Source organism: Berghia stephanieae, chromosome 3, assembly GCF_034508935.2.
Source record: "Berghia stephanieae isolate SIO BIC M18660-M18661 chromosome 3, UCSD_Bste_1.3, whole genome shotgun sequence".
NCBI classification, from domain to species: domain Eukaryota; kingdom Metazoa; phylum Mollusca; class Gastropoda; order Nudibranchia; family Aeolidiidae; genus Berghia; species Berghia stephanieae.
Genome location: NC_088362.1, coordinates 79978951 through 80000298, shown reverse-complemented (window position 1 = coordinate 80000298; position 21348 = coordinate 79978951). Strand labels below are relative to the sequence as shown.

General features: G+C 33.4%; 1 protein-coding gene across 3 annotated transcripts in view; it reads left to right on the top strand.

The window, feature by feature from the left end:
• Positions 1-21348, top strand: part of LOC144968565 (myosin light chain kinase A-like) — a 64374-nt gene that overhangs the window by 33558 nt on the left and 9468 nt on the right. For all 3 annotated transcript variants that reach the window (XM_078907043.1, XM_078907041.1, XM_078907042.1), the window contains exons 2-6: positions 5306-5955; positions 17301-17405; positions 18479-18617; positions 19762-19841; positions 20766-20853. In XM_078907043.1, coding sequence (XP_078763169.1) covers positions 5647-5955; positions 17301-17405; positions 18479-18617; positions 19762-19841; positions 20766-20853 — 721 coding nt within the window. In that variant the 5' untranslated portion in view covers positions 5306-5646. The remainder of the gene's footprint in view (positions 1-5305; positions 5956-17300; positions 17406-18478; positions 18618-19761; positions 19842-20765; positions 20854-21348) is intronic.

The following is a 21348-nucleotide window of genomic DNA, read 5'->3' as shown; positions in this document are numbered from 1 at the left end:
GACTATATCCGTAGTTTACCCGGGTTACTTTTACCACATGCCTTTTAATTTATTACATTTTTCTGAGACAAATTATAGGCGTAGTATCAAAGCTAATGTTTTTAGTTTTTACATGTAAATGGTAGTTAAATAAAACGATCTGTGTACATGCTCATTTTTAATACATTTTTCCAATTTTGAAAAGTAGCAAAAATCTCTAGGATTGAGTGAGTTAAGTCCTCTGATTTCATTTGGGATTTCGACTGCTTCATGAAGTTTAGACTCCTCATAGATTGATATATTCCAAGATGTTCCACGAATGTCTCTTTTTGTGGGTAAAGTTAAAGATAATAAATTCTTCTTAAAGTCAATATAGTTGTGGTACCAAAATTGTAACAAGAAATATTGTTTCTTTCCTTTGTTTTAACGACCGCGCTGTCGCCTGCATAATGTATTATTACGCCAAGAATGCAGCGTTCAAGAGTGAATATAATGACCGGAACAAGTGTGTATGAAACGGTGCCATACACAACAAGAAAGAAAAATCAAGAAAAATCAGTCTTCCTTGACCTTCGATCCCCAGTCGAGGAAGACTGATTTTTGGGATGTTTTTTTTCTTGCATTCTTCTCTATCACTTTGTCTGGCACCGTTTTATACACACTTGTTCAGATCTTTTTCATAAACTAGTGCCATCTCCCTGGTTTCTCAAATTGATATTTTCAAAAATTCGATGCATTTCTTTTATTTTATATATGCTGAACTCCTCGGAGTGTTGTGTCTCTCTTTGCTTGTAACTAATTATGACAAGCGGAAGGTTTTTGTTTTTGTCTTTGTAATGCGGATGTGTGCGTTGGTAATGTCCTGTATTATATCAGAAACCAATATTATGTTTCAAACGGTTCACGATCTGTTAAAAAGTTGGCTTTGTCCTTGCTACCAGAGAATCAAAAGGTGTTGATTTTTGTTTTGTTTTTTTGTTTTTTTGTTTTTTGTTTTTTGTTTGTTTTTTGTTTTTTGTTTTTTGAAAAAAAAAGGGGGGGGGGTGTCGTCGTTTTGTTTTGTTGGGGGTTTTGGGTTTGTTTCTTTGGGTGGGAGTGTTTTTGCATGTTGTTATTGTTGTTGCTGTTGTATTTTTCTTTTCTTTTTCTTTTTTTTTTTTTTTTTTGTTGTTGAAGTAATTTTACGTTTCCTGTTTTTTAATTAGTTGTTTAAAAATGTAGTGTTTTGTTTGTTTTGTTTTGTTTTTTAAATTAAACTTGCTTAGTGATGTCATCACAAGTCAAAATATCTCGGATTTCAACCGTATGCCAATTTTCAAATTCTGCCGTACACTGATAAAATACTTTTTTTATGTTTGTTTGTTTTTTTTTTTTCATTTTGGCTGAAAACGGATCCATCGAGAAGACCCCCCAACTTGCTAAAAGTGTCAAACTTTAAAGAATTTTTCGCAAGTTAGAAGTCTTCCTTATCGATCAATATGTTGCAATCGTCTCAAGACGGTATTATGTTGTGGTCAGCCAGATGTCAAACGAGTGTATTCCACTTATAACGACTAGGAATATGATGTAATAGTTTGGGTTTTTTTGTTTTGGTGTTTTTCTTTTTGTTTACTTTTGTTACTTTTTTAAATTTTATTTTGCGGACCGCATATTTGAAGTTGAAATAAATGTTTTCTGGTCTTAATACCCCCCCCCCACCCCATGTTTTCCGGTCTAGTTAAATTGGATCGCGTCAAACTGTTCATTTTATTGCATAATTTACGACTTTCACAAGTACTGGAGCGATTAATCATTTTGATCTTAAACGCTCTTTGTGTATGTGTGTGTGTGTGTTTGGTTGTGTGTGTGTGTGGTACATAATCTCTCTCTCTCTCTCTCTCTCTCTCTCTCTCTCTCTCTCTCTCTCTCTCTCTCTCTCTCTCTCTTTCTGACAGTTTCTCACATTCCATGTTTGAAAATACAGTATGTATTAGTCTGGCAAAGTACATTATTTCAATTACTTTCACCTCAATATATTCTTTGGGATTTTTTTTTCAAAGCTGCCAACTCCCATTTTTCCAGGGACTCTATTTATTTCATTTCTTTAAGGGTCTTAATATTTTTATTTTAAATCCGTCCTGGGTGTCTAAATCCCGTTTTTCCTAGATGTTTTTTTTTTCTAGATGATTTAGTTATGTTTAATGTTTAGGCTTTTAATATAATAAATCGGTCGTCTTTAAATGTTGTTTATGGCAAATTTCTATTGGACTTCAATATATAAAGCCTTTCAGTTTTTGATGTCTTATTGATTCAATGAGCCAGATTATTATCACAGATTTTTTAGCTTTCTTAACTTAGGAAAACATTTTTATAAAAATCCTGATTTTTAAAAAGTCATGTTATACGGCCATTGTGTATTATTATTATTATTGGCAACTCTGTGATACACTGTGTCAATTCCGTTACTATTACTCAATGTCTTTTGTCCAATAAATTGACTATATGGTATTACTTTGTACAAAGCAGTAGCTGTAATCCTTGATCCGATTTATCCACCTCGAAAGCTTTCTATCCACTAATCGACCCAGCTCAGCTGACTGCTGGCCTCTCTTAAAGTACCCCAAAATAAAAAATATAAAAAAAAGTAATCGGACACGCTGTGTTATTGTTATTATTATAAACTAACGATTGATTCGGCTTAGTTGAACATTGTACTGAACACGCCTTCCCTGACAGAAATTGGACTTATAATATTATTATTATTATTATTATAGTATTTTTGTTTCCAAATGGTGGTTACTTGTAAGAATGAAGTTTGGAATAATGATACGTATAGCCTACTAGCCTATCAATAAAATAGTAGTAATGGTGGTGATGAGCGCGATATTATTATTAATATTATTAGTATTGTGTATTATTGTTATTAGTATTGTGTATTATTATTATTATTATTATTATTATTATTATTATTATTATTATTATTATTATTATTATTATTATTATTATATTGTTTATTAGTAGTAGTTGAAGTAGTAGTAGTAGTAGTAGTAGTAGTAGTAGTAGTAGTAGTAGTAGTAGTAGTAGTAGTAGTAGTAGTAGTAGTAGTAGTAGTAGTATCATTATCCTCATCATTATCATCATCTCATCTGATCTTCATCATCATCATCATCGTAATGTCCCAGGTTTGGTAGGTTTTTATTTTTTTAGGCAAGATTAGGGTCATTTTAATTGACAAATATTTCAAGGACGAGTTCTCTGTGCAAATTTTTTAAACGTGATTTAATTTTTCTACTGGTTTGAAGCAAGGGGTCACACATTTATATTTAATTGACTTCTTCTTGACTCCTAACTGTGCTGTGACTTCTAACTGAATCCTTGTTGCTGGCTTGGTTGTTATCTCTCATAATATTATAATCATCCAGCATGGACGTACATCAGTTCTCTAAACTAAAAAAAATCAAATACATAACCGTGGAGCTGGTTTCACATATCAAATAGATAAGAGAGCTTGTCCCATATTGTAATATAAAGTAGCAATTCGTGAAAACTCCACAAATTATCTGCATAAAATTCTCATTGTTTAAAAAACTAATATTTCATCTTTCTGATTTTCTAATTCTCTTATTGTGTGTATGTGTGTGTGTGTGTGTGCGCGCGCGCGTGTGTGTGTGTTTTGGGGGTGATTTTTTTTATCATCCATAAATTCTCCAACCAAACAGTTAAACAGATAACCAGAGAGCTTTCCCGACACTGCACTGTGAAGTGGCAGCTCGTGATAACTCGATAAACCGTCCGCATAAGTTCGTCCATTGATTCCCTTTGACTTTGATCTCAGACTTACATCAGCAAAGAATACCGGGTTTAGTTCATGGTAATCGGTCTCAAGTATGTTTCATAATCCCATCGCTCATCGACCTGCAAATAATAATAATAAACGGATACCTATCATAAACCAATATACTACAGCCGTGTGTCGCAAAGGAATCGAATCTCGAAGGAATACACTGTCAGCCGTTGAGTGGATCTTGGAGTCGGTGCGTGTTTATCACGGCCAATATGTCTCGAATCGACTTGGCGCTGGCTTTGATATCCTGTGTCCCTGCCGTTTACGGGATCCACCGTGTTGGCCAAGTTATTTTAAAACAGTCTAAGATATGAACAAATGAAAAAAAAAATCCATCGGATTTGTAAGTACATGAAGTCGTGAGTTATTGGTTTTTTATACCGTGTGTAATTGACACGAACAAATTGGTTGATACCGCTTTGATGGGCATAATTTCGTCCATTTCAGTGTTGACTATTTGTCAGGTCTTACCGGTACCTTATTTAGTGATCAGATGGGCCAGAAAAAAAAATTTCGTTATTTTTCTTATCCAAAAGAAGTCCGGTTGCACGTGTGTCAAAGTGTAATACTCGGGCTCCTAAAATACAAGTTAGTCCATATGATGTAATTATGTTTTTTGTTTAAATAGGGGGCGAAGTGGCCGAGTGGTTAAGGCATTGCGCGGTGACCCGGAAGGTCCCAGATTCAAGCTCTGCTTCAGGCACTTTCGGTTTTTTTTCCTTGGGCAATGTTATTAACCTCCAATTTTCTCACTTGGACAGCATGTGATTCCTGTTTGACATCAGACATCTTGTTTGATGAATAATCTATATTCCTTCTTGGAATACCTAAGCGATGATATCATATTATGATGTCGTCACGGAAGGGAATACAGTTAATATAGGGAACAAAAGCATGATGTCAAAAGACTGGGTCCAGTCTCATTGGAAGTGTAAAACCAGAGGACTAGATACATACATTGTGTAATTGACCTTCTGGTTTCAGTGTGATGGTATCTTATTTTCTAGTCTAAATATATGTTGGTCGTCAAGAAAGATCATCCATCCTTGCTCTTTTACGTCCCATATTTCCTAATGATCTGCCTATACACCTTGATCCTAAAATAGTTATGCCACCTTATGATTCAAAATGTAACCTGTTCATTATTAGTTCTCCGAAGGTCTGGTTACGTACATACTTTCAATGATTAACCGGAAGAGTAGAAGGTGTGACGTCAAGACTTTTCTGCACGATAATATTTTTGTCAGGGAGGGGGGTGGTGAAGGTCTTTTTGTAAATTTTGTTTTTGTTGTTTGTATGTTTGTGTGTATGTTTTTGTTTTGTTTTTGTTTTTAGTTTGGATTTGTTATTTGGAAAGGGGGGGGGGGGTCTTTGTTGTTGTTTTGTTTTTATTTTGTATGTCGCTACGTTCTTTTTTTAAATTGTTTTCCTTGGATTGGCTAGAGTTTCCTTCTTCTTTTTTTTATTCCAGCCATGACCTAGTGTTTGTTTTTTCTTCCTCAGATCCTGCTAACTCCTAAGGGAATATCAACCAATCAGGAAGGGTGGCTCGCTTTCATTTCACCCGCCCTGCATCGCAGCGGCTGGTCTTTGGTTCACGTAACAATGACTCACTATGCTTATCATAACCACCAGTAATTGATACAAACGATAACAAATACCACGCCATGATTACGAAAAAGCCAAACATCCCATGGTGAACGGGCAAAGATTTTTCAAAAAGTCTGCGGACCGTCCAAAATTGGGTATACATACCGTTTTCTAGCTGATAAAGCTCTAATTATAATAGATTCCATACATCTTTTTTCGTTATCCTCAACATTTATTCCACGGTCTCATTAGCCATGGCTTCCCCTGCTTCCAAACCGAGCTCACACGCTTTGAATGGAAAAGCAATGAGTCCTCATACCTCAGCATCGCTCGCCCCCAGCACCGCCACTTCTCCGAGCGCCAGCAGCAGTAACAGGCCTGTTCCTCGCAAAAGCAGTGCAGAACGATCCATAAACCACACGCGCATGGCTACGGATGAGGAGATCCAAAAGGAGTACACGTATGACGTCATTATCGGAGAAGGTTCTTTCGGCAAAGTGTACAGGGCACGGCACAACACAACTGGGGAAACGGTAGCTATCAAGGAAATCGTAAAAGAAAAGGTAAGTCAGAATTACATGTTTTGTGTTGGTAGTTCCGACTCTTTTTAGAGGGCGGTGGGGGATGCGAATGCTTTTTATCCGGATTTCATACTCTAGAAACTTACATACACACACATCAAGGCTTCAGATAATTTCTTGTTTGTGGTATCTCAATAGTTCTAGCATTTGACTGCTTTGTCAAAACTAAAAGTCGGATTCCTTGAAAATCGAATACCAATTTTCTCTTGCCAAAGGTTATATTCTAGAATCAAATTAAATGGTTGATCGTTTCAAAGCGGTATTATGTTGCAGTGAAACTGATTCCCGGTTGAATTTCAACTATAATTCGTAGAAATTGATTGAAATAAATTCCCTTGTTGAGGGTGAGTTTTGTTCCTTTAACTTCAAAAAATATATTATCTTATTCAATAATGTTTGCTTTATTTCTCATTGTATTTTATTCAGACATACTGCCACATTGACGATATGGGTCACAAATTTATCGAATTGAGTACCGATCTTAATGCTTTATTAGAGAGAACATGCTAGTCAAAGCAAACTCACCAATAGGCTTCCCATGATGAAACCCATCCCTTTACCCACACACACAAAAAGTTAAATTACAAGCATATTTCGTTTTACAGAGAAGCTGGCTTTTTGAAAATGTCCAGCTACCCTTAATCGGTATTGATGAGTTATTTTTTTTTTAAAAGATAAAAGCATTGGTTGTTTAAAGGCAACAGTTAAATGGATGCTAGATAGATATGTATCTTTTTATATAATTTAAGGGTGATACCATTTGATGAAGAGAAATTTTGCACAAAATATATTCATATATGATTTTTACAAGAAAAAAAAACAAATTCAGGTTTGTTTTTGTTTGTTTTTTTAATTTTAGCAAAGGACCTCCCTGATTTTAGACCGGTGTCAAAAGGCTGTAGTTTATCACCAAATTTCTTGAATTTAATATCACTCTGGATTCATATCGTAGAAATTTTTAAAACAGCATAATTTCAGTCAAGCAAAGACAAACTTATCTGTAAACTTCGTAAGACGAAATATATACTCTACCCACAAAATCAATCTTAATTCTTATAAAATCTAACTCAAGAAACAGCAAGCCCACCAATACAAACTCAATAGTAGGCTACCTAAAACTATATCCATACTCTACCCACTCATAGAGAATGTAACATTACAGCCTTACTTCTTCCTAGACGTGATTTAGAACAATATGCGTGCGGTGCATGGGACCCCTGCCTGCAGTCACGCAAAGCAGTGCTAGAACAAGTCGAAAGAACCGCAGAGATGTTTGTCACAAGCTGTCATTCAAATGTACTTGGATGTGTCTCGGGGGATCTAAGAACGTCTGGCGCCTTAACAAATCCATAGACTAGAAAATATAGTTCAAAACTACAACGAGCAAATTTATATGGAATTCAATTTAACGGATTGCTTGAAAAATTCAATCTTTCGATTGTGCTTAAATGTGACCTACCGCATCAAAACGGTAAAATGCAGGATTAATATGGACATAGATGCTAAAACTTGAATTTATAAACAAAAATATGAGATTTGACTGAAGGTGTGTGTTTTATTGCAGAGTTTGAGTATAATTTCTTAAGCTAATAAAAAAAAAAAAAAAATAGAATGTTACATTTCTGACATTCCAACTTTAAAATTACTTTTTGGCATCTGGCTCACCCAGTAATAATACCATTTTGCTACGATGGGTCACAAATTGAAAATATGTTGCAGACCTTTTTGACGTTGAAGACAGGACAGGACGGTCCATATTTTTGAGACAGAATTGGAAAATACTGGATATGAGAATTTTGTCCTCGAGTTTTCTTAGCCAGTATTGGATTGAATGCTTTAATGGTATCTGTGACTCATCGTCTCAAAATGGTATTTTGTCGGGGTAAACCAAATGCCAAAAAAAGTTTTATAGTCACAGTGACTAAGGATACGAAATTTGAGTCTTTGTCAGCGTAAGAAAGTATGTTTATTCTCATCATTAAAATATAAAGACAACCCAAGACTTGTATTTTTTAGTATAAATTACTTTTTTTTTTCATCTAAGCGACATAATACCGTTTTGAGACTATGGGTCACAGATTTACCCCATCACCTCGAAATGGTACCATTGCGGAGTAATTTGAGATAATGAAAAATGAATTCATTGCCAAAAAGATGGAAATTTATATATTTTACTAAGTTGAATTAATAAAGCTTAAAATAGTGCAAAAACTAAAAACGTTATATTTTTATTTATTTTATTATCAAATTCTTTTCTTTCTTATTTTTCACCTGTTTCACCCAACATAATACCAAATTTAGACGCAGATCACATATTGACATTTCAGAAGGATAGCTGTTATTTGGGTGGCTTAACTTGAGGACAATTAAAAGCGATTGAGTTGATTTTTAACAATAATAATTTCACAACCCTCTTAAATCCCGACCCTGCCATTTCAATCTCTGACATCGATCTTAGAAACGTGAGTGGGGGCAGACAGAGTATGAAATAACATGAAATGAAGTGAATATAGAAGTGCCAGAAAATAATAGGGCATAAAAGCTTTTTGCAGCGATGCGATGGAAATCGAACTTGGAACCAAATTGATACGGATGCCGTATCGTGATGATGGTCCTGGATAAGTTTGGGTTTGGTTTGGTTTGGTTTTGTTGTTGTTGTTGTTGTTTTAATCCTTTAACCCTCTCCTTACCACCTGCATCAAAATCGTCACATTATTTGGTTACGACACAATATACATTTTTCTTATTCAGGTTTAATTTGTTCATCACAAACTTTGAAGAATGATCTTTGTTTAATTAATAAGAACATAAAGTTGTTTTGTAGAGAGCTTGTTTGAGTTTAAAAACTCAATTTTTTTGCTGGGTAAGCCTGCCATTTTTGGGAAAATACTGAAAATGATCGGTAAGGAGAGAGTTAATGTCTTCTGGCCCTTCATGACATCGATCTTAACACGACACGTAGCCTAATTGATGTTCCATTCTAATCTAACGATTACTCCTATGTGGGCCACACTGCAGCTTTGTGGTTTTCTGGAATGAATCTAGCTTTCGGACCGATAATATGTTACTGGTTTGAGTCTCGCTATGGCTGGCGATAAGTTAATTCTCTGGAAAATGCTCTTCACTCACATTCTCTCACTTCCGCTCAGGCGGGCAACTTTATTGTCTCTGTCAAAAAATAAAAATGTACAAGCGTCATGTTCGCTGCTGCTGTTGGCTTGAGACATATCATATAGAGCATTGAGTATATTTAGTGGATATTGCGCTATATAAAAGCTCGTTTAAAAATAAATACTGCGTACTTTCTTTGATATTTTGGACAGAAAACGTTTATTCCAAATATTCGATCTATTAGGACGACCAATTCAAAAATTGAAAACCTGAGACTTCAAGAGTTTAATTTGAATTTTCAAAATTTACGTCTACTAATGCTATGCCCACCAACGCCACTACAACTAATACACTATCATCACTACTACTACTACCATCACCACCAATATCACCATTACTATTACTACTACTACTACTACTACTACTACTACTACTACTACTACTACTACTACTACTACTACTACTACTACTACTACTACTAATAATAATAATAATAATAATAATAATAATAATAATAAATACACTCGGCTTGCAGCTTGTAGGTTCAAAACTAGAATCCCGCTGTGGACGGCGTCAAGTCGTGTCCTGGGAACGACCTGTACCATTTTGTTTTTGCCATGTTCAGAGATGTAAAAGGACTATCTGGCCGTGAACAGCGTTGTCTCCGTCAAAAAGGCGCCCTCTAGGCTACATTTCTTGTCTCTTTTCTATTTTTTTTTTCCGTAGGTGACATCGAAATAGAAGCATTTTTTTTCACCTGAAATAGATTTTCAAAAATATCGAATGAATTTGATTTTTTATTCGTTTAGTCCCGTCAGATGGCAATCCAAATAAATCAATCTATTCATCGTGGGGCTGTGTGATCTTATGTTATGACACTCGTCTTCAGACTGGAAGGGTTCGACTCCGGCTCTGAACGGCGCAGAGTTGAGTCCTTGGGAAAGGCTCTTTACTCACATTTTCTCAGCGTACTCGGGTGTAAAATGTGAACCTGGTCGGTAACAGCGTTGTCTCTACCGGAAAAAAAAAGATGTAATATCGCCCAGCAGGCGTCATGTCTCGTCCTGCATGTTAAGTGTTGATTTGGCTAGGGACCCCTTGTAAAGGCGTTGAGCACGTTTTTGGATATAGGCTATATAAATGCTCAAGGTTGTTGTTTTTATCATTACTTTTATGGGGGTTTTTTTTCTTTGTTTTTTTTTTTTTGTTTTGTTTTTTTTTTTTGGTTGTTTTTTGTTTTTGCCCTGTTTTGTTTTATTTGTCAGGGTGGTTAATATAATATTTCATGAATGTATATTTTATTCAGCGTTTTTCCCTCATATTCTCGCCTATGTTATATGTCAGGACTCCATGTTCCGTGAACATTTACAACCCAAATAGTAACTATGGAATTCCTAATGACGGAATTCCATTATAAATCAATGCAGTAGTATCCTGCCGTACTCTGAAAAAAAAAAGCAACACGTATTTAAAATTTTGGCCAGAAAACGTGTCCTTCAAGTTTTGATCGATTTAAATGATCCTCGTTTTGGTAAAAACCCTCAAACCTGAAACTTCACAAGTCCCATGTTTGAGCGTTTTTGCCAAAATGATGTTCGTTTTAATCGATCGATATCTGAAGAACGAGTTTTCTGGCCAAAAACTTAAATACGTGTTTTACCAGATTACGACAGTATTGGGCTGTTATTGACTTAGTCAATCAAATACCGATCCGTCCAAATTCGGGGGCTTTTGCTTGACTACCTCGCTGTCCTTACACCCCCACAGCGTTCAACAACCGTTAACCCGTGGCAGACGAGCTTCGATTTTATTCTATTAAGTTTTCGTAGTTCACGTGAGTCGCATTTCGGACTCGTAGTTTGAAACGACTACTTTGCCATTATCTAAATTTTTCTATAAGCGTCTACAAAAAGAAGTACTTTTGAGAGGTACCGAATTACATTTGATTTTTATAGAATTGCGTCTTTAAAAAAGGATTATTATTATTATTATTATTATTATTATTATTATTATTATTATTATTATTATTATTATTTATTATTATTATATTATTTATTATTACTACTTTGTTGTCGTTATTATTAATTATACCATCATTATATCATCATCATCATCATGCATGTTAATATTATTATTATTATTATTTATTATAATATTATTATTATTATTATTATTATTATATTATATTATTATATTATTATTATTATTATTATTATTATATGCGTTGTTGTTGTTATTTAAATTATTATATAATTATATTATATTATATTAGTAGTAGTAGTAGTAGTAGTAGATAGTAGTAGTAGTAGTAGTAGTAGTAGTAGTAGTAGTAGTAGTAATAGTAGTATAGTAGTAGTAGTAGTAGTAGTAGTAGTAGTAGATAGTAGTAGTAGTAGTAGTAGTTTAAGTAGTATATAAGTATAGTATAGTATTATAGTAGTATGTTATATTAGTATATATTTTATTAATATTATTATTATTGTTATCGTTATTATTACTATTATCATCATCATCAATATTATTATTATTGTTGTTGTTTTTATTATTATTATTATTAGTAGTAGTAGTAGTAGTAGTAGTAGTAGTAGTAGTAGTAGTAGTAGTAGTATTAGTAGTAGTAGTAGTAGTAGTAGTAGTAGTTAGTAGTAGTATTTATTATTATTATATTATTAATTATTATTATTATTATTATTATTATTATTATTATTATTATTATTATTATTATTATTATTATTATTATCGTTGTTATTATTATCATCATCATCATCATCATCATCAATATTATTATCGTTGTTGCTGTTACTATTATTATTATTATTATTATTATTATTATTATTATTATTATTATTATTATTATTATTATTATATTAATTTTATCACTTTTCTTTTTTTTTTTTTTTTTTTGAAAGTTTTAAGATATGCAATCAAAGCTAGATAGATTAGATGAGTGAGTGGGGAACGATTATTACCATTGTGGACGAATAATTTCGCTCGTCGCCTTGAAAGGGTTAAGGGTTAACATGTTTGAGTCAGGAATGTATCGTAATTCCGACAACTGTCGACGAGATTTATGCATGCCAGACGTTCTGGGTCAATAATAATATTATTAGGAAGGCTCAAATAAATTTCCAGATGAATCACACACTTTACGAGTAGGGGAATACTTATATAATTTTTTTTCCATTAAGTTTGTCATCGAATGCAACAGACAGCTGTGGATCCGAGGGTTGTTAGTTGCTCGAACAAAAGCTGTACTTGGAGAAAATAATATTATTTTTTTCTTTCTTTTCTTTTAAATTCTGTTCTGGTTTGGGCTTTTTTTTTTTTTTCGTTAGTTTTTGGTTTGTTGTTTTTGGTTTTTGGTTTTTTTTTCTTTGGGGGGGGGGGGGTTGTTTTGATTTTTTTTTTTTTTCTTTTGGGGGGGGGGGTGTTTGATTTTTTTTCTTTGCGTTTGTGTTTGTTTTTGTTTGTTTGTTTTGTTTTGTTTTCGGTCACGCTCGTATCGTTTGAAAAAAAAAATGCTATTCTATCGAGTAATTTGTACGTGGATTAATTGAATGAAGTTTATGTCGAAAAAGGAATTGCTATTGAGCTGTGCAGGCCTCATTTCCCTCCTATATGTTAAGTTTGACTATTGGCTTGGGGTTCCCTTGCAAAGTGTCTTGAGCACATTTTGTTCATAATGCTGGATATACATTTTTTCTTTGCGGATTTGTTTTCGTTTGTTTTTATTTTTATTTTTGGGGGGTGGGGGGGGGGTGGGTTATTGTTTTGTTTTGCTTTTAGTTTTTTGTTTGTTTTGTGTTTTTTTTTTGGGGGGGGGGTATTGTTTTGTGTTTTTTTCTTTTGGGGGGTTGTTGGTTTGTTTTGTTTTGTTTTTTTTGTTGATTTTGTTGGGGTTTTTTTGTTTGTTGTTTATTTTTTTTTTTTTGTTATTTGATTTTTTTAAATTATTTTTTGTTTGGGGGGGGGGTTGTTTTGTTTTGTATTCTTTGTTGATGTTGATGTTTATGTTCTTCCTGTGTTTTGTTTTGGTCTCTTTTGTTTTTATGTTGTTGTTTTTTTTGTTTTTGTTTTTTTTTCTCAATGTTTAAAGTAAAAGTTTTCTCCCAAAATGTAAAAAAAAAAAAACGGGCTTTGTAGATAGGGTATACTGCAGGTATTCGGGATGAGAAAGTAAAGACCATCAACTCTCTTACGTGCTGACCAATGTGGCTTAGTGACCTTACTATGGAAAAGTCACTGATATTACTATCAAGTCATCGATAATGATTGATAACAGCTGACTGTGACCTACATCGTGGGTCACGAACATTTCTGATACACTCTGGCAAAACATTTTTAATTATGGGTTGGGTTTTTTTTTTGGTTTTGTTTTGTTGTAGTTGTTTTGTTTTTTTAATTCTGTTTTGTATTTGTATTTTGTTTTTGTTTTTGTTTGTTTGATTTGTTGGGTTTTTTAAATTTGTTTTTTGATTGCTTGTTTTTTTTTTTTTTTGTTTTTTTTGTTTTTTGTTTTTTGGCTTTGTTAGGTGGATTGGTGGGTATTGATTTGTTGTGTCTCTTTTTTTAATGGTGGGATGATATTATGTTGTTTGGTTTGTTTGGTTTTGTTTGTTTTTTTAATATAACTTTGGCCAGATAACGAAGCTACTTCAAACATCGATCAATTACGACATTAAGTATGAAACCCGTTTCAAAATTGTGACCTTATGATAAATTTGACAAATAATCGATCGATATTTGAAGTAAAAAAAAAAAATCTGGCGAAAATGGGTCAAAATATAATTTGTCAAAATATGGTAAAGTTGTATGTAATGGTCGTTTTAGATATTGGTACTCAATCTGCATGATTTATTAAAATCACGGTCATCATTGATATGTAGGCTTTTTTATAATAAAACTGTATCAAGACTTTCTTCTGTGAATAAAAATATGTCTTAATTAGTTGAAGACTTTTGGACGATTCATTCTGATACTATGTATTTTTTTTAATATAAATTGGCTCGTGTGTCTTTAGATTACATGTTATATACTGACATTCGAGTTTGTAAGTGTATTTGTCTGTTTGTATGTATGTGTGTTTGTGTGTGTGTGTGAGAGAGAGAGAGAGAGAGAGAGAGAGAGAGAGAGAGAGAGGGGGGGTAGGGAGAGGCCTATGATGGTCTCTCGACTTTTATTCAAGATTTTCATCCTACCAGGCTATTGTTCTTGTGCGCCGCCATCTTCGTACCTGGCTGATGCTTTTAAGAAGAAAAAGCTGTCATAGTCAAACTTTTACAGAATGAGTAATCAAAATAATAATAATAATAATAATAATAATAATATAATAATAATAATAATAATAATAATAATAATAATAAATAATAATAATAATAATAATAATAATAATAATAATAATAATAATAATAATAATAATAATAATAATAATAATAATAATAATAATCTCTTTATCGCACAGGCTGTTTTTTTTAAAACTTCTCTTGGCTTTCCCCAACCCCTCTTCTGCTTGGTTTATTCTTAATACATCAGTCGATCATTTTTCAAAAAAGTCGCAAGGGATCATCCTTATTTTTTCGATTGTTTAAAATGTTTCTGAGCCATATGACTCACGGAGTCGAAGTTTATTATGATTTGTGTAGCGTTAAAAGGCGTGAAAGTTTTGTGTTACCTTTTAGATAGGACGCTACTCTATCGCAAAGTACCTTCCGCCTGATCTAACATCCTACAGCACAATAAATGTTGGACTTTTTTCTTTAAGGAGCCTTTTAATTTTTTTCTTTGTTTGTTTTGTTTTGTTTAAAATGTTTATACCTACAATTTCCACTCTTAAATGGTTTTAAGCTGCTAGAAATAAATCGTTATAATTGTTTTAATTGTTTATTTTCTTGTTGTGTTGTTGCTTTTGCTGCAGCTGTTGTTGTTGGGGTTTTTTGGGATTTGTTTTTTTTTTTAGTTTTTTTTTTTTTTTTTTTTTTTTGGGGGGGGGAGTTTATAATGTTGGTGGTGGTAATGAATGGGGGCGTTGTAATTGTTCACACACGATTCGATTAAAGCAATACTGAATTTTTAATGCGGATGCCTCTTGGTGTCAACTTTTATTTATTTGTGTATTTGAATCCAATGAAGTAGTCGATTTGACAAGAATGTAAGAAGTTCATTTCTTAAAACAAAAAAGCAACTCTCCCAATATTTTTCATCTGAGTTTTTAATTTGCCCGCTGGTGCTGTGAACCTAGTGCCAGTCATGCCAGTAGCTGACCATTTCCAATCAAACCAACCTTCGGATTCTCTCTCACCATTTATTATTTACTTCCTTGGCCTTCAGCTCCTGGGATATTTAATTTTAAGTTAATTGGATTTTTTTTCCTTTGGCCTTTTCTTTTTTCCTTGGGGGGAGCTGTCTACTACCCCCCCCCCCCCCAATCCTCCCCTTTTTGTGGTTGATTGATTTAGATTTGTCTTGATCTTGACGTTTCACGACCCAACCTCATCATTAACATCGATTTTAGCGACGTTTACTTACTTATTTGCAGGTCTGACAAAGAAAATTGCAATGGAAATATTCTCAAACCAACGCAAACTATTGTCCATAAAATAACAACGATGTTAAGGGGGGGGGGGGGGGAGCGACACTAAAAATGATAAATTTTGACCCAGTTTGCTAAAATTAGATTTTGGTGGGATGTTTTCATGTGACCATTTGTCTGCATAAAAAATTGCATGAGAACTTCATCTTCAGTTTTTTTCTACTCAAAATAACGTATTTTGTGACCCATAGTATCGTTAAATCCTGCCCATTTTTAGCTTCAGTGGACTGATTTCGTGAAAGAATATCAAATAGTCTTTATAACTAAGTAAAGGCAAAAACATATCAATGAAAAGTAAAAACTCTTCTCTATCTTCAACAACCAATCACTTTGTTCTTAATTATGTCATGTGGTCACAATCCAATCAGAGAGCGAGATGAGAGTTTTTCCCTAAACTCGTTTACTTCGACTTTTAAATGCGTTTTTCTCAAAACTGCAATTTTCGTCACTAAAAACATATCTCCTACCTCAGTTTTCAACCAATCTTTTTCACACTTTCTACAAATGTGTGCCATACAAATACACAGGTCCTCTAGGAGCCGAATTTTTTTTAAAAAATATAATTTATGAGTAATTTGAAATTATGTTACTTTTTTCAAGGGAATAATCAAGTAATAACTTTGAACTTAATTTTTAAAGTTTCTAATTTAAATATTAAAAATCGGGATTCTAGAGCCTCTTCATTTTCTTTTTTTTTCTACCTCTGGCCAAAATATTATGGCAATGGGTTGATAAACAAAAAAGCCTTTGACTTTTTAAGATTTTTTGTTTATTTTCCAATATGGCGTCGTTTCCATAGCAACGGGCAACTTTTTTCGAAAAAAATTATATGCAATCATCCTTCCCAAACATATACATTATGACTGTGCATAGAAGTTTAGGATATTTCATCAAATAAAAAAAATGACCCTTTAGTGTCGCCCCCCCCCCCCCCCCCCCCCCCCCCCCCCCATTTAATCAAGCCTATGATTGCGTTCAGTTATCGGATCTGCTTACATGTGCATCTATATTATTATTTTAACCCTTTTTCACATCACTATAAGAATCACATTGATTGACGTCATGGTTGTCTTGCCTCCTACCGTTACAAAAGCCAAGTTATCGTGATCGGGGTCAATGTACTTATTTCAATCGTTATAGTAGTAAAACCTTGTGTCGATGCTTGTTAAAACTACTATTCATTCATGTTTGGTCTGCAAGCAGTAATGGATATTGTTAGTTACTAGTTTTTAAAAAGTGTGCCTGGCAAACGAACGGTACTGTTTGAAGTGAACATTTATTTGTCTTTATGTGGCCCGCTTGAGAAAACAAAATAACACATGGAAGCAACCATACTTTGCGTTTCCCCCCATTATTTTGGAAAAATGGGGGGGGGGGGTATTTTGGGTCTGGGTTTTGTTTCGGTTTTTTTTTATTGTTTGTTTGTTTGGAGGGTGGGGTCCTTTTGTTGTTTTGTTGGGGGTATTTTTTTTTGGTGGGGGGGGGCGTTTAGTATAACGAAAGGACCCGGGCGGAACTATTTATTTATTTATTTAAATACTCATTTATTTATTTATTTATTTATTTATTTATGTATTTATTCATCCATTCACTTATTTGTGGTGTTCCTTTTCTGTTTTACCTCCAGGCTGGTAGCTCAGGTATCCGTCAGCTGGACCAAGAGGTATCGATCTTCAAGAAGGTTGACCACAAGAACATCATCAAATTGAATGAAGTCATAGAGTCTCCCAAGGCGAGTATAGATAAAGGGTGAATTGAGAAGATGCATGACCTAAGGTGTGGAATTAGGACAGTTATCGAGGGTTTTCTTATTCTAAAAATTCAACAAGTCCAAATTTCGTTTTACGTCAAATGGGATAGGGACATTTTTGTTATATTTTTTTTTATTATTATTATTTTTTTAGTTTCTTTGGGTTTTTTTTTTTTGGTTTTTTTGTTTTGTTTTTTTTTTTTTTGTTTTTTTTTTTTGTGTTTTTTTTTTGTCGTTGTTGATGGCGAGGGGGTGTTGTTATATTTGTTTGTTTGTATGTTTTGTTTTGTTTTTTTGGTTGTTTTTTTGTTTTTGCTCTTTGTTGGTTTTGTTGTTTTGTTCTTTTTTATTATTTTTGTTTGTGTATTTGTTTATTTGTTTTGTAAGTTTATATTGTTTTTTTTGGGTTTCTTTCTTTTTTTTTTTTTTCCTTAGATATCTTTGGCTAGGGTAGTATAGTCAGAGTTTAATCAGTATAGATAAAAATACGATGCTTAATAGTGGGATGATAAAAACTGATATTTTTTTGTGGGGCCTTATTAAAAATTATGTTTGGATTTGTTTTTTTTTAGAAAGGTTTCGTTTTGCTTTGTTTTTGTTTGTTTTGTTTGTTTTTTTGTTTGTTTGTTTGTTTGGTTTGGTTTGGGTTTTTTTGGTTTTTTTTTTGGGGGGGGGGGGGGGGGGGCGGAGAGAGGAGAGGGATGATTGATTGCTTTTATTTATTTTTTTTTTCAAACGAGGTGGGGTTTTTTTTGTTGGTGGGTGGTTTAAAATATTTTTTTAATACCTTTCATGGGGGATGGGCAATGATTATTATAGCATTTTCCAGAATTCTTCACAGGGTTAGGCCCGCCCTGCGTTAATAGATGAATAATTACGACCACCTAGTTATCAAATATTATTTTGTTACCATCATCACCTCATCATCATCATCATCATCATCATCATCATCATCATCATCGTCATCATCATCATCACCTCCGCTGTCATTGTTATGATTGATCATCAGCAAGGTCGTTATCAACATTATTAAAATGCCCTCCTCCCCTCTACAGAAAACATACTTAATAATGGAACTGTGTGAGGGTGGCGATCTGGCCCAGTTACTACAGAAACGATCTCATCTGACAGAGGCAGACACTAAAGTGGTCATGAAAAGTCTGGCCGAAGCAATCAAGTATATACACCAGCAAGGTACATCTCATTCGCCGATTTCCGGTTTCAATGAACAGTGCCTTTTAATTTCAGTTCTTTGATTATCGCAAAAGACCATTTTCACTTATTATGTTTGGATGTTTTTGTTTTTTTTTTCTTCTGTTTTTAAGGGGGTTTTTTTTGGTTGTTGTTACTGTTATTTTAAGGGGGAGAGGGGGGGGGGGGGGGGGATTGGGGTTTTGTTCTATGTTGTTTTGTTTGTTTTGTTTTGTTTTTTGTTTTTTTTTTTTTGTTGTTGTTATTTCTGGGGGGTTTTATAAGTGGAATTTGTTTGTTTTGTTTTGTTGTTTTTTTTGTGGTTTTTTTTTTTTTTTTTTTTTTTTTTTTTTTGTTTTGTTTTTTTTTGGGGGGGGGGGGGGGGCTTATTTTGTGGGATTTTTTAATTGTATGTTTGTATTATTTGTTTGAGTTGTGGTGGGGGTTTTTTTGTGTTGTTTTTTTTTTTATGGGGGGGGGGTTGTTTTATTTTTCTTTTTTTTTTTTGGTTAAGTTTTATTTTTTGTTGTTTTGTTGTTTTTTTTCTTCGTTTTTTTTGTTATTGCTACCAGAGAGCATCATATTTTTATATTAGAAGTACATTCTCATTCATTATGATGGATAAACTCAAGGGTATAATAAATATATAAATTAGATCGATATGTGAGTTATTGATAACTTAATTAATTGATAGATAGATAACATATATTTATTGCGCCAATATATTATACAATGCAGAGAATGGTGCACAAAACAAAATTTCAACTTATTAATATAATATTATAAATACTAAAGGGATCCCGATAACTCAGCTAGTAGAGCACTCGCTTCACGTCCAAAGGGACCGGGATTGATTCTGGGTGAATTCGAGATTATTTTCTGACACCCACCCCCCCCCCCCTTCTGTCCACTCAGCAGTGATTCGGTAACTGGGCCTGTTAAATCTGATGGAAAGAACTTTGCAGTAGAATTACATCGCATCCATAGGGTAGTTAAAATTGTTATTGTCCATTTCATGCGACAGAAACCGAGATAAACTCCGGCTCCATGGGCCAAATGGATCTGAAGCATTACTAAAGAAATGTCAGTTTTTAGATAACTTGACTTTATCTTTACTACAAATATCCCTTATCGTTTTCCTTGAAAGGTATTCTACACAGGGATTTGAAACTAGAGAATATTCTCCTGTCTGAAGTTCCTGATAAGAATAATCCCATTCAAATCAAGGTATGTATATTAATCTGAGTCACTCTTTTATTTTCTGAGGTCAACTTTCATTCTGTTTGTCTAACAAAACCATTGATCATTGGCATTGAATTCATAGAGGGTTTTTTTTTTCTTCCTTTCTTTAAAGTGTTTGATCAATACACAAGTTGAATTAAAAGATGAAATGGAGACAATGTTTTACCTTTAATAATTAAGTGGCAAAGAAGAAGAAGAAAGCAAAATTAATTGAGTTTTTATATGAGGTTTTATATATTGCTTAAGGATCTTAACAAAGTGTCCCAAGCTAACATCAACACTTAATATGCAGGGTGTCCCAGAAGTCGTGCACTATGTATATTCCTATGATAACACTTATGAATAGCTATGTTATTAATAATCGTAATAGATGCTCAAATTGTTCACCTTTTGCATTTATACAGGCATCAATTCTCTTTATAAAACTTTTAATCAAACGACAGACAGTAGTTAATATATGCAGTAGCTTTTCTCTCTCAGAATGAATATGGTTGAATTATTCAGCTATAGAGTGGTATATTGCCCCATTTTTTCCAAAGATAAAAAAACAATTTAACTCTTTCTTGTATCGTTAATTTTTCACCCATGTCTGGAACATAGAAAAGCAACAAATTATTATATTATTATAAATTAATATTAATATTATATAGTTACTCTTATGTATTTTCATAAAAATCTACATGTTACGTGACTTCTGGGACACCCTGTATAGAACGAGACACGGCATCTCTTAGGCGCTATTACAGACGCAATGCTGGTACTGATCAGGTACTTATTTTACACTGGAGTTTGGTGAGAGAATATGAGTAATGACAAGGACTGAACTTTGCACTACCACAATGGTACTCTGTGCGGCACAAAGATGTGTTCATTGAAATTAAAACAGTTTTTTTATATTTGATATTCCAGGTTTCAGACTTTGGCCTCTCTACACAGCTCAATAACAACTCTTTTGAAAACATGAAAGAAGAATATTGTGGAACTCCGGTCTATATGGGTATGTTTGTGTTTTGTTGTTGTTGTTGTTTGTCTTTTTGTTGTTTTTTTTTCTTTTTTTTTGTTTTTGATTGTTTTGTTTTTGTTTTGTTTTATTTTTTCTTGTTTTTTTTTTTTGTGTGTTTTTTTTTTGTTTTTGAACTGGCCCTAATTCAGCCTGGAGTAGTGATATTCGTCAAATAAGAAAATTAAGGAAAAAACAAATCATAACAGTAAATTACAACAATCTATCGTGCTTAGGGTTTATAAGCCCCTCAATTCTAGGTAAATGTCTTTTCTTGTGATTATTGGATATGACCCTGAAATTGAAATCGGAGGGGGGGGGGGGGTAGAGCATAGCTGCAACTGTCCCATTTAGCACAAAGTGTATCTTTTTTTTCCCTGTCATCTCATACCGTTATTCATTAGTATTCCGGTAAGATCTTTTACTTTGTTAACATCAAACATTGGAATACACCAAGTTCCTCTGTGAATGAAAATATTCTAAAATCTAGAA